Below are 16,361 nucleotides of genomic sequence, written 5' to 3' on the forward strand. Positions count from 1 at the left end.
ACTCGAACTCTGACGGGTCTTATGGATAGTGGTAATACAGTAGAACCCCGCTAACTCGAACTCTGACGGGTCTTATGGATAGTGGTAATACAGTAGAATTCCGGTTACTTGAACTCTGAAGATAGACAAAAGTCATCTCGACTAATTGAGGAGTTACGAGTTTTTTAAGCGTGAGGTAGGAAAAGAAGTGAAAATAACATAAGGGAGCCCAAACTCTCGAGCTTACAGGGAGTCTCACCAAATTGGTCCCAGTCCTCTTGAAATAGCTGGAACTCGAAGTGTCTAGGGACTCCCTGTGTAAAAACAGGTTTTGCGATTGGTTCCAGGCCCCCGGCGCATATGCCACCTCCCCATTCGCGGAAGTACACGTGACCATCCGGGTCTCGTAGCATGGGGAGCATGTGACTTGCGCCTATTGGCTGAGTGATTATGTAAAAATGCTCAACTGGATGGAGCGGAATGTGGACTGGGGAAGCGCATTTCTGTGGAGTAAACACAATCAAGATAATAGTGGAAAAACTGACAGGGTTCTTGGTGAATTTTTTTCCGCACAAGAAATTGGGCTCGCGCGGTAAAAAATTCAAAATGCCACTGGCGTTCACAGACTCAGTTGTAATGTTTTTGCGTCTCGCGCCACTATTTCTGATGTAAATAAGCTTGTAACCCTCTTCAGTCTGCCCTGAAGAAGTCTTATTAAAGACGAAAATTTGGCAGAATTAAATTCCGGTTTTTGGTGTATTGTATTCATTCTTCTGGTTCACTAACACGACTATTTGGGCTTTGTGAAAACGGTCTAATATATGCATGTATTAATAATATATGACGTCAGGTACTTACTAGGCCGAGCTGCCTTGCCCACTAGAATTAATGGAGAAAAACAGTTATAAGAATTATTACACAAAGCCACAATGTGCAACAGTTGATAATACATTAAAACCGTGTTAATACGAACCCTAAAGCATACGACACACTAGGCGATTTTGTAAGAGAGAATTTTAATCGCCGACCGAAAATCGCCAGTCTGCCACCGCAGCGGCGAATTCGCCGCTATCTAGACGTCTAAATCGTCCGATATTGGCGATCAAATTCGCTGGCGATCTCCGACGAATGAATTCGGTCATATGAGCGTACAAAAAACCCTAGTAATGTGTCGCAGACTTAAGGGGTTAAGAAAAACAGTAGCGTGGGGCTCGATAATCTTCTCTTCTCCTGCGCAGAAGACCTTATCGCCAGTCTGAAATTCCTCTCATTATGGAAAGTGCTCTATGGCTTGCACGGGAGAAATCAAACCAATTTCGAGGGGGGGGGGGTTTCAAAATGGCAATAAGGACAGTCATTTAAGATATGACTTCAAAGCTCGTAGCTGAGCTTGATTAGTCGCATAAGAAGACTTCATAGCTCAGATCTAAGCTGGCTGGGCTCGAATTCCGGGTAGTTCAGTTAAGAGTTACCAGGGGTTTCGAGTTATTCGAGCTTGATGTATCGCACTCTTACTGATGTATAAAAACTGCCTTAAATGGGACTTCCAAATATGGTATACAACAAGTCCGTGTAGTTACCATTCCTGCGCAGTTGACGAATATTTGACAAGAGATGTCCCCTTTGTCAGTGCGAACACCCGTCACATCCCTTCCATCCGTCAAAACTTCCGCTATCGCTGTTTTCTGGTGAATTTTAACCCCTGGAATAAAAAAAAAAGATTTAACAACTTAAGAACTTTAAGAAAGAAGAACTTTTAGAAATTTAAGCAATGTTCAAGGTCAAGGTCATTGTAGGCACGCTCTCGGAAAGATGTGTCCGTTACATGGAGGTTTAAATATGACGAAACCCCCCGGACCGAAACATTTGTCCGTTATATAAAGGTGTTTATAAAATAGAAATCCTCGGGACCGAAAAGTGTGTCCGCTATATGGAGGTGTTCATATAACAGACACCCTCGCGACTAAAAAATAAGCCTGTTATATGGAGATGTTACAGACCGTTTAAAGTAGCTCCTTTGCCGAAAGAGCTGCAGAGGTCACTCGGGCTGATGACGCCCTCATCTGGTAACCAGAGGGCCCCCTAGAATAGAAAATAAACCGATATTTACACAAACAGGTTGTCTCTGAACACACAGGCTCGACCAATACAACAGAACTTTCCCTACACCACCCCCCCTCCCCCCCCCCCCCCCCCCCCCCACACACACACCCGTACTTCATCCCGGAATACGGGTATGTAGAGAGACAATAATTAATACCTTGACATCGTCGGCTCTCATGAATGGAAACTTTTCCTTGGCTTCTTCGGGGGAAATCAAATCAAGTTCTATACCAAATGCCCTGTATGACAAAAATAAAATATTCAAGAAATGTACAAGAAGCAGGGACAGCTGTAGAAAAGATTTCAGCTCTCCCATATCAAGATACTGGTGTAAACTTTGTACCGAGATCCCTGTGTTAAACTTTGTAACATACTTTTCCCTAAATAATAAAAGAGATACGGTAGATGAGTTTATAGATGTTTTTTTCCTTTTGCGAGGTATGGTAACTATCCACTTTTCACATTTCATCCATGTTACTCATGACGCCCGTGTTTCTGATAGTACCCTTTTGATTTACAGCTACGGTGATATATGTGTTGATGATAAAAATATTAAAAACGCTGTATAATAAGTATCATATTGTCCAGGGCAGTAAGGGGCAATAGAACACGGGCTCACCCTATATTATAAAAAAAAATTATAAGGAAATGATCAGTATGGGCGTGGCTGTGCCCCCCCCCCCCAACACCCATGTTGCACTCGTTTGCTTCCGCCATATGGAAACTTATTGAGTCTTGAGAATGTTTCTCTGACCCGTTAGCTTCGCCCTTTGGCCATAACGAGACCCATAAGGTCCAATACGTCCCGCGCGGTCTGTCAAAAGGGACTATGGTGTGGAGTGTCTAACCTAGCTTTCACAAGCATCCTTTTCAGGAGTGTAAAACGATCTCTGGTTCTAGCAAGAAGCAGCCCACCGCATTTCTTGAAACCTGGAAACGAAAATCAATAAACCTGGTGCTTTAATTTTGAGAACCATCGGAAATGTAATATATCATTTTGGTATATATCGTACAAAGCATTTATCGCTATACAACCGCCTCAAGTTATCAAGATGCACACATCTTGCATAGCCTTTATCTGTTTATCTACACTCTTTTGATATAGCCTGATAGTAAGAAGCGACAGCTGTCTATATTTAAATACTACAAAAAACGATAGCGTTAGGTCTCGCGCTCTAAATGGTTACCAGTCTCTTGCCCAGTCTCCCTCTCCAATTGTGAGTAGCACGTTGCCGCGTAGTCGCTTATGCGAGTCTCGACCTCAGTCCCCCGCAGCTTTCCCAGTATCCCAGCGGCGTGCCATGTCGTACCACCAGAAAGACTAGAAGATCAGAGACGAAGATGTTATCATGGAGGAGATCAAATATGAAGATGTTATCAGGGAGGAGATCAAATGTGAAGATCTATCTTATCACGGAGGAGATCGAATATAAAGATCTTATAATGGAGAAGATCAAATATAAAAATCTTATCATATGGAGGAGATCAAATGTGAAGATCTACCTTATCATGGAGGAGATCAAATGTGAAGATCTTATCATGGAGGAGATCAAATATGAAGATCTTATCATGGGGGAAGATCAAATATGAATATCTATTTTATCATGGAGGAGATCAAATATGAAGATCTTATCATGGGGGAGATCAAATATAAAGATCTTATCATGGAGGAGATCAAATATGAAGATCTTATCATGAGGGAGATCAAATATAAAGATCTTATCATGGAGGAGATCAAATATGAAGATCTTCTCATGGAGGAGACCAAATATGAAGATCTTCTCATTGAGGAGATCAAATATGAAGATCTTATCATGGTGGAGATCAAATATGAAGATATTATCATGGAGGAGATCAAATGTGAAGATCTTATCATGGAGGAGATCAAATGTGAGAGATCAAATATGAAGATCTTATCATGGGGGAGATCAAATGTGAAGATCTTATCATGGAGGAGATCGAATATGAAGGAAAGACTAGGAAAGAAATTTGAAAGAAAGACCTCAAAGTACAGGGAGCTCAAATCTCCTTAGAGGATCCCAAAGCCCAAAGCTTTCATTTTCTTTTCTATTCTACAATGTCTTCCTTTATTGAGGTGCCAGCTGCCTTGTGACAAAAGGTGAAATCTCCTCACCTTCCTTGCTCCAGTAGTACAATGTCCTTCCATCCTTCCTTCGCAAGATGATAAGCGACTGAGCATCCCCATACCCCTCCCCCACCGATGACAATCTGAGCCTGAGTGGGGAGGTCTGCGGATGTGGATTGCTGGCGGTTATGAGTTTGAACACTGGTGATCCCAAGTAGTTTAAGTGTTCTAAAATAAGAAAAAAATTGATTGAATTGATCTCAAAACAAGGCATAAATGTCATAGAGTCCAAAACCTAGCCTGTGAGCCGGCTTCAGGATCCCTGTGGCGCAGAAAAACAGGAATTTCAGAATCAACCCATTGGAGAGCCAGCCAGCAGGCTCCTGAAAGCAATACATTCTATTCTCGTCATACACACGTTGTTATACTAAGGTGCTTTCGCGTACCCCCTCCTATCCACAACTATTAGTTTTCGTGATGGTTTGATTTCCGCATTATAAAGATGGCGAAATTGTAGTTCAAAATTTACATGTTAAAGCCCATCGATCCGACTTGCGTGACACATGGTTTCGTAGGCTCAGTAGTGAATTATATCCACTATTATTATTATATTTCAAAAGTATCAAATAATACAGGGAAAATTATATTTTGAAAAATGATTCTGGTTTTGAATATTTAAAACAAAAACAAAACAATGTTGCCATGAAAGTCAGACCTACAGACCTTAACCGGTAATTTGTGTATATCGTCCTTGAAGTCTCAAGTATCTGGGTAAGTTTCCTAGAAAGCAGGTTAACGCTTACCCTGGGATATGATTGCCCTTTTATTCAATCAAATGTCAAGATAGCTATATTTATTTACGGCTTAGTGTTAACCTGCTTTCTAGAAACCTGGCCCAGTTTAAAATAACGTGTGGATGCAGCACTAATGTGGCGCACACCGTTGTGGGGGGAAACTGATAGATCATAAATGATCAGTCACCTATCCATTTTGTGTTACACTAGGTTAAAAAACCAAAATGCTTTAATTTCCCTATTCAAAGGTTCTACAGGCTAATTATGAAGTATGTTTTGACAAACAGTTGAAATTATTTCATATTTTACATTATTTCATGATTTTTGTGATTTTTTGGGTTTTACCCACAATGCTTTGCGGGTGTGGCTCCCACTACAATATCACACAGAATACAGTATAAGTAACACTAAATACTTTAAAATGTCACTTTTCTCAAAGAATGGCAAGGATGGCTTCATTTTCCTTCAATGGAAGCTTGTAAATAAGTTTCTTGCCTCTTTTCTTAGTGGGGAGGTCACCACAAATATGGCGGACAGTGGCCGCATAAACAACTGCAATCCGTTTTTCGTTTAAGGTGAAAGTCATGTCATGAATATTATCACGGAGATAAAAATGCCCTTTCAAGACAGACTCTCCTCTCAGTGCAGTGTTGTGGTAATCATCAGTGTAGTCATGTTCTAGCTCCTCAACACCTGCTGACGTGACTTTGAGGAGATAGAAATCGTACATTCTATCACCTTCAGCCTCAATGGCAACAGTGCTGCCGCACGCAGCCAGATCTGCCATGTGTGATGCTGTATCATGATCAAGAGCAGGCTGCTCTGTGGCTTGACGAGTGATAGCAACTGAACCATCTCTAGGGATAGTCACTTCTTTCCACTCATCAAGCCATGCCTTATTGGTACATGAATCTTCATCTTTCACAATGCAGCTCACACAGTAGCATGTCCGATGCCGTACTAGGACCTTCTCTTGCTGGGGAAGTGTCTTGACACAGTGCCATTTTCTTATGCCCTTTGCTTCCTTGAACTTTCGCCCATCACGGTTCCTGGAGACTGCACCCTCTCCTTTTGCAGGAACATAAAAGAAAACACGGCGTGTCAGCTGGGTAGCCGTTCTACGAGCAGCATAGCTAGTTGCTGCTGGCTCTGTAAAGTTTGCAACCAGATAAGCATACATGTCCTTTGCAGAATTGATTTTAGCTTTTCTGCGTAGGACGGCTTGGCTGGTTTTCTGCTTTACATGAGAGCCAGCAGCATCTTGCTCTCCTTTAGCATGGGAGGTTTCGAAAAAGCTTCTTTGGATGGGATATCCAAAATCTGCCAGAGAACATGACAAATCTCCAATGCAGTGTCGTGACTTATATTGTGCTGCGCACCCATCTGTAAATTCATGCAAGAGCTCAATGCTATAGCCCACATCGTTGACCAGGTAATCATGAATAAGCTCTTGGGCTTTGTGCACACTGTCATGGTCTTGCGTCGGATCATCGGAAACCACAAACAAGTGCTCTTTGATCAAGTGTGGCTCAGCCTCTGTGCTTGTGATCCCGTCTTTACTTTCAACAGCATGGCGATGTAAGATGGTAACATGTAGAGAAGCCTTGGTTACGTCAAAGAACTCTGATTGGATCTCATCTTGCTGGCGACACGCATACCCCTCAGAATAGTCGTGAATGCACACGACATGGCCAAGTGGCAAGTGTTCCAAAAGATTATCAAGTTGCTCACGTTGCCTTTTAGCCATGAATGAATGCAGGGGATAGGCTTCCAAAAGCTTTTTGAAATATGTAAACATTTCTGAGGGTGGTGTTTCTTTGGGGACCAAGGCTATCTTCTTTTTCTCTTGACCATTGGCAAGGAATTTTCCAGTGGGTAGGTACTCGTACCTAGACCAACAAACACTTCCTTCATTGCTAGACTCCTCTGGAAGTAGTTTTATTTTCTCCACAGAGCATCTGTTGCAATCTCGCTCCAAGCACTTGATTTTATGGTGCTCTATCCCATCTTCCTTTGAGCATAAGGTTGCATCAGCCGCTTCTGTCAACGTTTTGAAAATGGGCGACTCTTCGCTCTCGTTTCCCGTCGTCTTGACCACACCCTTTCGAAACTTCATACATGTGTCGAAAAGAATTTTCGTTTCGACATATTTTCTGCAAAGGCAAGATTTTCTGTCCCTTTCTCTTGCTTGTTTTACAAAGTAAGGTTTTAACATCTCGAATTTACGTTGCGCTACTTTTACTTCAGGGTGAAGCTTCGCAAATTCCTGGAAAGCCTCCGTTTGGCTCGTTTCGAGAACATGCTTGGGGTGGGTTAAATACTGTTTTTTGCCAACTCTGTTTTTCACAAAGTCACTTTTGTCTCCTGTAGGACGACTAGCCGAACTGGCCCAGAAGCAGTAAATTTTTTCAACGTCTTCTTCTGGGAGCGCATCTCGACGTGTTTTTCTTTTTAAATAAAGCCAGCTTTCACCTTCTCCCTTTAAAATCTCCTCCCTTGTTTTGATGGCTTTACTGATGCTCTTTTCGTTAAGGCCGACTAACTTTCCTAGGGACTTTTTTGCTCTCGACTTTTTTATATTATCTCCAAAGGCAAGTGATTTAAGTGCTTTGTAGGCAGCGCGTTTTTCGTTCGATCCCGAACGTTTGACGTGTTTCAAACCTTCAGAGATATCCGACGCGAGGGCTTTCAACGTGTTACTTTCTTTTTCTTCTTCTGGAGTTTTCACTACCCCTTGCCTGGAAAGTATTTTTCTTGTTCTCGGGCTGTTTATCAAAGTTTCTAGTACTTCGGCTTTTTTCTCGGGAGTTTGCGGAAGTTTATCTTTGACCTTGTCAGTAACACGTTTTTTGGACGTGCGGTTCTTGAATCTCTCCCCAGTGTTCTGCAAAATTTTTTTCTCCTGTCCTTGTTCTTCCTTATTTTTCTGGCGGTATCTACGGACCCTTTCCCTTGTCTTTTCTCTTGCTATTTGTCTTTTTGTTTCAAGTTCTTCTCTGGCGGTAGCTCGTTGTTCTTTGCGTCTCTTCTTTGACGCAGCTTTCTTTATTTCCGTTCTTGTTCGTGACTTGCCTTTTGTCTCCTCTCGTCTCGCTTTTCGCCGCTCGATTACTTGAGCTATTTTCTTATTGCGATTTTTCTCGTAGTAATCTTTGTCTTTTACCCTTTTTATTTCTTTTTTCTTGAGTGCTGCAGCTTGCTTACGTGAAACAGGATTTTCCATATGAATATTCAAAGGTTAGCTTGTGTATTGTGTTGCCGAATGACCGACTACACGTGCTACGCACTCTCTGTGCAATACCCGCGGGCGTTTATTTTTAACTTATGACGCACAAAACCCCTGCATTTTGTGCTGGGACCCCCATAAATCTATTGTTCTAGGCATGTGATCTCGTGGAAGTCTTCGAGGACGAGGAAAGAAGCAAGCAGAGACAATATTTTGAAACATTTTAGCAGTTTTTCTTCGCGTTTTCTTCCAGCTGTAACGCTCGTTACGCTTTGTGAGCACTGTAATAATGCACAAAAGTGTTTCCGAATCATTGAAATTTGATTTTCTCGCTCAAAACTATTGCAATTCGGCTGAAATCTTTAGCGATGTCGGCTAAACACAAGCCCAAAGCGGGGATGTCGTAGTGAGTACCGTTTGATAAAAGTACTATTACTAAATTTTGTGTTTTGTGATTGCGATGGTGTAAAATTAAACTCATTTTCAATGTAACAGAAAGTGTTTCCGAATTATTGGTTGTCTTTTTTTCGCAAAAACTATTTGGTGGATTGTCTGAAAACTTCGCTTACAAGAAGTTTATTTGTTGCCCATCATAAAATTAAAATTTAGTTTATCACATTTGTTTTTATAGTACCTAAAATCGGTCATTATTTGTGGAGCAGGTTTGTTAATAACACGAGCGTTACATGCTGTTTAGACGCATCATCGATATTTTGTAAATCTTAATATCTGCAAATACAATAAATGAATTTGTTTAAAATTACTTGTATATGTTTGTTATATTATTATCCTTATTTATGTCGGTTCAATTTAGCAGATTTTTTAAAAGCCTTTAAGAAAATTTAACTAAAATGTTATTTTGTGATGCGGTGTTAGACCGGAAATGTAACGCGTTACATTCTAAATTTGCTGTGTTTATTAAATTTCTAGATTTTTGTCAAGAAATGTCTACTCAGAAATATAATATTTTTTCCTTGGTCTTGTAAATTGGTTATTGGACTACAATTATAAAAAGTTTCATGTGAAAAGCATAAGAACTGAGAGAGATATATACTATTTTGTGCGACAGTTTGTTGTTTTTGCTAAAATGGTGCCATGATTGTGCTACTGATCGTTACCTGTCGCTACTGGTTGCATAGGCGCAGGTGACAGCTCTAGGTCGCAACTGGGCAGCTCGCCACATGATCCTAGACAAACAAACAGACAAGTGAAAAGTAAGTTGAAAACAAGTCATTGCTTGTGTTGTTACTGCTGTTGTTTTGTGTTATCGGAAGTCATGAAAGTGCAAACAGAAGGGGCATCACATTGATGTTCTTGTTTTGTAGGGGGTCTTTGAATTTTCCCCAGAAAATTTTGAAAATCCATATTTTATATCCCTAACATAGTACCCTCCCTTGAGAAATAATGACTGTTCCCTTAAATTTGATTATTTTGCAATAATAATTAGCATAGGTAACTTAAAACTGTAGGCTTGAACATATGCCCTGAGGCAGCTAATAAACATTAAAACCAAACACATTTAAACCAAACATAATTCAAATCAATCCGGAAATCTTATAAAATGTATAGTCTTTTTTTAAACAATGTTACAGTTTCTAACTATTAATAAAATAATACTTTTCGAAAATAAGGTTGAAGTCGACTTCATTGGCAAGGTGACAGTATTTTTTGAGTCTGCATATGGTGAAGTTCTTGATTGGCCTCCAAATCTCCTTAGTTCCTCAATAAAACTGCATTGAGATTCAACAATATGGTCCTTTGCACTGCAATAGTTCACATCAGATTGACCAGAGGTAATTGATTGAGTAGCAGAGATAGGCAATAGTTTGTTTGATTTTAGTTTAGCATGGTTTTTTAGTTTCTCAGTTTTGACAAGTCTCTCAATGAGTTCGCGGCCTCTCAAATGGTTCGACCCGTTTCGAAATCGCTCGACATCTTTTAGGTTGGGTCTACCGCGAACGGTGTGTGCATCTGTAAGTGATTTGAGCGTACTTGGTAGCGATAGCTTATCCATAACTTCGACCTACTGAAATACTACAATATGGCGGCTCCTATGACAGCCTCGTCATGCATGGCCGATCGACCATGTGATGATCGGCTTTGTTTTTGTGATGATCGGCTTTGTTTTTTGTAGTTATCTGTAATTGGTTGAAACGTTGCTATAGTTACATGATGACGTACTTTATTTTATAGACCAAGATGAACAAAAAGAAAACTGAATTTAATACTCGACACTTTTCTACGAAAAGTGCGAGTAATTAAGACCAGCGGTCTGAGTTCGTCGAGATTTCTCGGAAAAATGATGTTTGGGCGCCCTAGCTCAAAACTAAACTGGTAATAGGTATGGTTGACCTCAGTATACTGTGAAAGTTTGAAGCAATTTGGATGAATATTTTTGGCGATAAGAGCCAAAAAGTAATTTTTCGTCTCCCGCACCCGGATTTGAGACAATTTCGTGGTTGTTAGAAAAAGACTAAAAACCGGTTCGCAACGCGTGATAAAACATTTGAAGCTTATATAAACCTAAAGAATAGATAATAAGGATTTCCCAGGCTGAAAGATAAGCTGTTCTGTCAGCACCTTATTATTTTACGCGATTTTATTTTATTTTATGTTTTTAGATGACTTTGAAAAGCCTTGAAATGATCGTGTAATATCGCCGATGCGATGTGGATTTGGCAAAAATGATTGCATTCATCGAAAAGAACATCATTTCTACTTTTGATATGTGAAATAAAATTTAGGGGCAAATAAAATCCGACTTTTTTACAAGCCGAAATATGACCCCCACTTGACCCTAATTATAAACAAATGCCGACTACTGTATCGGGTTTTCCGCATTCAAACAACGCCTTCAAATCTCCAGAAAAACAAGAAAGAGCGCTCAAATCAAAAGAAATATACTGCCGGCAATACTAAAATTTAATGGTAATAATTTCATAGCATTTATTGCATTAAATTTCGATTTTTAGGCTCGCGTGATACTATTTTGTTTGCTGTCATGCTTACGTAATTAAAGCGTTACAAACAAAGCGACAAGCATAAAATACCTCACCATGACTGCAATAAGACTTTTCTGATAATTACTTATTAAAAATAAAAACGTCCAAAAGAAGAAAATGAGAGTTTTGCATGTTTTTTATTTAATTAACAAGCGATACTGACATAATTTTGTAGTTTTAAATTGTAATTAAACAAAAAGCTTGATCAAATTGTCAAAATTTGCTTATTTTCAAAGCCTTTGTTCAACAACAAATTTGATCAAATAAAAATACACATTATGCAAGAACGCTGAGACATTTGCGATATTGAGGCCTCTCGCCGTAAGCTGTTTTCCTTTTTAGTAAAAGAGAGTATTGAAGTGTAAAAACTTACTCTGGTCTTCACAACAGAACACAGGATTACCGACTCAGAAATCTATTTCATGTAACCATGAAAAAAATATAATCGGGACCCAAGAAATCGTTGATTTATTTTGCGCAACTACATCTTCGAATAACATCCACGAGCGTGGCTACAAAAGAAGCTTTGCGTCGGGTTGCTCCGGGCACTTGAAGCTCCAGCTCTTTGCAGATAGTGGGAAGGGTGGCCACTGAAAGAAAGGTGAGCCTGGACCTGGAGTACAAGTGGCACAAGTCGATGCCGTTCGCTTCTATTGGGTGATTTAGTTGGCATTCATCTAGGATGGCAGCTCTCGTACGGAAGTAGGCGGCTGCCTCCTCCGCAGCCTCTACTGCCTCCGCACCCTGTGTTATTTTCGGAAATAATACACCTGTACTTGGCCCGGTAATAGGAACTCGCTGATTTAATCGGCGTTCCCCTGTATAGAGATGCAGCTTGTTGATTCTATCACTTCATTCCCAATTAATGGTACGCCCCCCTCCTCCCCCCGACTACTTTTTGGTGGTAGCCAAGCTTGCCGGGAAGGGGGGACTCCGAAAAAAACAGACGGGGGTGATCGTCGGCAAAATTGATTGTAACCCGTTAGGGATGGCACTTTAGGCGTGGTCAACAGAAATTATTTCCTCTAAGAGATGGAAAATTGGGTGAGGTCGAAGGAATTTTTGCCCCTAAGGGATAGCAGAATCGATAAAAAAAAACCCGTTTAACACCCCCTTAGGAATAGCAATTAATCGAAGTTTATACCCTAAGAGATAACAGAATGGAAAAAAAACGTTTAACACCCACTTAGGAATAGCAGTTGGACAAATTTTACACCCTAAGAGATAGCAAAATCTGAAAAATCCTCCAACACCCCCTAAGAGATGGCAGTTGGTAGAAATTTTATACCCTAAAAGATATGACGATTACCCCCGTCTACATTTTTAGAAAGTACCCCCCCCCCCCCCCCCCGGGCAAAGATATGCATTCCCCTTCTTTGTCAAACTCGCATTTGCCGTATAGTGTGTGCCGGTCTAACCAAGCCAAGCGTGTATAGCCTTTCACGCACTGGACAGCTGAATAGTTTTGTGGTAGGCTCTTCCTCGTTGCTGACTGCGGGTTCTGGCTCAGCGGCGTTCGCCCTGCGCTCGACAGCACGCTTGATGTCATCGAATTCACCGTCACTGAACGAGCCCGGAAACGTTGAAATCGATTGGTCAGGATGCGGCTTGAAGGCTCTCTCTCCTCTTCCCCTCCCACTCCCCTCGTTTTTCATTTTTGCTCAAATCCAAGACGGTGGCTATAATACACCGGGTAAACGCCCCCCCCCCCCCCCCCCTTATTGAAGGCTTTTCAAATATTATTCTTTTTCCAAATGGTACCTATGGTTGAGCAAGCCACACCTCCCCCCCTCCTCAGTCCTCTGGTCCTATGATCTCCTGCCTGAGACTTTGTCAAAGTAAAGAAGCGCTTATAGAGAGTAATTACCTGCTTGCAATAAGCGTTTACTGCACTTTACGCGCAATTATAGAATCCTGCGTTGTCTTGCTTGTAGTATGCCGGTAAAGTGAAGAGTGAAAGCGATTTTTTTACTGGTTAACAAACCAATCGATTGGCTAGGACAAAATTTGGACGGCTGTTTATCCCGGCCAGACAAATTTTGTCCTCCTAGTGCGATTAGGCCCTAAGTTAACGCGCGAAAAAATGAAAACAGAAAAGTAACCTCAAAATTTACCTAGGGAGCTTTTTTGGACATATGCTCCATGACAAGAATGGAATTTTTTTGGTAGTATTAAAAACAATAGTAAAAGCATCAACTGTTATTTTTTCTTACTTTCTTTTTATAACTCAATTTACCTGGGGAATGGAAATTGGTTGGTTATATCATAAACAATAGTAGAAAAGCTTCAACTGTTATTTTTTCTTGATTTCTTTGTATGAACGCTTGTTGAATAAATTAACTCCTCGAATTTGCATAACAACACGACAGCAGAAGATGGTACGCGTTTCTAGTCCACGAAAGTAGGGAACGAAAGAAAATATTATAATGCTTATAGAACGAGGGATGGATAGAAATAAATATAGGACGATTTAAGAATAACTTTCGTGGGAAAAAGTTTTGTGATGCTTATGAAGCGGAAGAATAAAGAACCGGAAGTTTTTAGTGCCGATAATAATTATCATGCATGGGGATTGTACTTTAAAATGTTATGAAAATATGATCTTGAAAAGCATATGAACATCAGAGAGACAAGAATATTTGATCAAATACCAGTATTTTCAAGAATTATATTGCATCCTTTCTTTTGGGAGTTTTAATCGTTATTTATAAGTTTTTGGTAGCGAGGCATTAAAACGTGAGTGTCGGCATTTGTTTATAATTAGGGTCAAGTGGGGGTCATATTTCGGCTTGTAAAAATGTCGGATTTTATTTGCCCCTAAATTTTATTTCACATATCAAAAGTAGAAATAATGCTCTTTTCGATGAATGCAAACATTTTTGCCAAATCCACATCTCATCGGCGATATTACACGATTATTTCGAGGCTTTTCAAAGTCATCTAAAAACATAAAATAAAATAAAATCGCGTAAAATAATAAGGTGCTGACAGAACAGCTTATCTTTCAGCCTGGGGGTTCCTTATTATCTATGCTTTAGGTTTATATAAGCTGCAGTTGTTTTATCACGCGTTGCGAACCGGTTTTTAGTCTTTTTTTAACAACCACGAAATTGTCTCAAATCCGGGTGCGGGAGACGAAAAATTACTTTTCGGCTTCTATCGCCAAAAATATTTATCCAAATTGCTTCAAACTTTCACAGGATATCATGGTCACCCATACCTATTACCAGTTTAATTTTGAGCTAGGGCACCCAAACATCATTTTTCCGAGAAATCTCGACGAACTCAGACCGCTGGTCTTAAGGCCTGTTTCCATACGATCACACACGATCGTAGAGTTTCCATACACTGTAATCAAGTGCGATAGCACGGTAGCCAGTCGGCTGTTTTGGGGGTCTAATTCTGAAATAAGCATGATTAATATTATAATGGTTATTTTAGAATTAGACCCCAAATCCCGGAGTGAGGTGCGGTATCGCAGAATAGACAGTTTATACGATATAGGTCTGAACTGTACATAGCCACAATTTACTGTCAAGAGTGTATACATACATGTACATTGTATACACACACAGTATAAACTGTATATTCTTTAAAGTAGTCTCCTTTACATCAATTCACAATAAACGGCTAGTATATATTCTGTATATTTAGATGTCAATAAACAGCTAGTTTATATTCTGTATATTTAGAACGAAGCAGCACTGAATCGATGTCTATTCTGTCTATTTGTACACTTTATACGTCAACTTACTTGCAGGTTATGAACGACCTTGTAGATGCGATGTCACGCGAATAATATCATCTAGCCCCTGTCCTTTTAGATATGATAAATGCCTTGTAGGTCGTTGATATTTACTCTAGCAAGGGCGGTAGGAGCAGAGTTTGTTAGACTAAATTTTGATAATTAAACACAAAATTCCATCTATTTTGGTTGAAATGTAGCCTGCTCGCAAGCGGTAATCGGTGTTATCATCCGCGGAAAACACTCTCCTTCCGGTCTCGTACCCAGACGCCACCACAGGTAGCCCAGGCTCTGTCAATGAGTATAGTAATTTAAACAAATACATTAACTGTTAAGGAAAAAGGGCATTATCTCCCCTCCTCTCTGGTAATTCCTGGGCGTTTGACTCCCAACCCCACCCCTGGAATTTCAAATGGATATTTTCTGGAACTACACAATGGCATAAAATATCTTTTTGTTGTTGTTCTTTCGGGTGTGATAAGATTTTTATCATCAAACTATAAACTCCGTCTTGAATACCAGAAAAGACGTAACATAGGGCGAAACAATCATAAAATCCAATGTGTTGCGGAAGCAGTGCTGTTTTGGGGCCGTCAGTGCATTGCCCTTGCGGGACGGAGAAAACTGATCTGTTCCACGTTCCGCAGCCCGTTTTTTGCTGCCTGGAAAGATGTTAGACCGCTCGGTTGCTGGGAAAAAATCGTCCCTAATGGTTCTGCTGGCACATTTGTGGAGTCGAACTAGTTGCGCTGGGAATATTTTTGGGGCGCTGCAGCGGATGCTTGGGAAAAATATCGTCCCTATCGGTTATACGGGCAATTATTCATGTGCTAAAATTCCTAACCACTGCTGGCTGGGTAAAAAAATCAGGCCCGTAGCCAGGATTTTGAGCAGGTGGATACGTTTACCCATTTAGCGGACCATTTTCTCTTAGGTAGCTCGTCCTATCTCGCAGTGGTACTCAATTTTCTTTCATTATAGAGTGGACTTTCTAGTCGAGCGGTGTGGTTTGTCCGAACCCGACGGGCCTGAGAATTCCTAACCAATGCTGCCTGGGGAAAAAAAGAATGATCACTCCTTGGAAAAAGTAACGGATAGTTCTTTCCGAGCAATTTTTAAAATCGATATTTTCGGCAACAGAACATATTCAAACGAAATATGTCATTTTACCGTAACGTGTTTCTGGAAGGGGGGCTCGTTGTAGGCCCTGTGAGGGAGAGTCCAGTACCAACAGCAAAGACGAGAAGCGTGCAAGTCGCCTATATGGAAATGTGGGGAACATTGTGACAGTTCAAAAAAAAAAAAAAGACGAAACGAAAGACCATGCACAGCAGTGCAGCATCCCCACGCTGATATGTTGCATTGTAAATTCTACAAGCTGTGAAAGCGCGTTTCACTGCGACGCCTCCACAGGTATAACAACAGA

At 40.5% G+C, this 16,361-nt stretch overlaps 2 protein-coding genes across 4 annotated transcripts in view; both read right to left on the reverse strand.

Moving 5' to 3' along the window:
* The window catches only part of LOC5518584 (pyruvate dehydrogenase phosphatase regulatory subunit, mitochondrial), a 20,924-nt gene extending 5,737 nt beyond the window's left edge, over positions 1–15,187 (reverse strand). Inside the window, exons 1-10 of one of the 3 annotated variants that reach the window (XM_032363285.2) lie at positions 14,945–15,187; positions 9,307–9,375; positions 4,217–4,396; positions 3,270–3,403; positions 2,931–3,012; positions 2,240–2,321; positions 1,980–2,061; positions 1,560–1,681; positions 838–858; positions 239–482 (exon numbers count right to left, since the gene is read on the reverse strand). In XM_032363285.2, coding sequence (XP_032219176.2) covers positions 239–482; positions 838–858; positions 1,560–1,681; positions 1,980–2,061; positions 2,240–2,321; positions 2,931–3,012; positions 3,270–3,403; positions 4,217–4,396; positions 9,307–9,371 — 1,012 coding nt within the window. In that variant the 5' untranslated portion in view covers positions 9,372–9,375; positions 14,945–15,187. Of the gene's footprint in view, positions 1–238; positions 483–837; positions 859–1,559; positions 1,682–1,979; positions 2,062–2,239; positions 2,322–2,930; positions 3,013–3,269; positions 3,404–4,216; positions 4,397–9,306; positions 9,762–9,805; positions 10,822–14,944 lie in introns of those variants that run through there. The other 2 variants (XM_048720641.1, XM_032363284.2) reach the window with 2 other exon arrangements.
* LOC116602131 lies at positions 5,162–8,185 on the reverse strand. Its single transcript, XM_032363286.2, has one exon. It carries the CDS (start codon positions 8,183–8,185, stop codon positions 5,396–5,398), a length of 2,790 nt encoding a protein of 929 aa, XP_032219177.2. The 3' UTR covers positions 5,162–5,395.
* Positions 15,188–16,361: the final 1,174 nt, after the last annotated feature.

The sequence above is a fragment of the Nematostella vectensis genome, chromosome 13 (genome assembly GCF_932526225.1).
Source record: "Nematostella vectensis chromosome 13, jaNemVect1.1, whole genome shotgun sequence".
Lineage (NCBI taxonomy): Eukaryota > Metazoa > Cnidaria > Anthozoa > Actiniaria > Edwardsiidae > Nematostella > Nematostella vectensis.

Coding starts and splice junctions, on each gene's coding strand:
- LOC116602131 (XM_032363286.2), bottom strand. CDS start 8,185: ATGGAAAATCCTGTTTCACGTAAGCAAGCTGCAGCACTCAAGAAAAAA.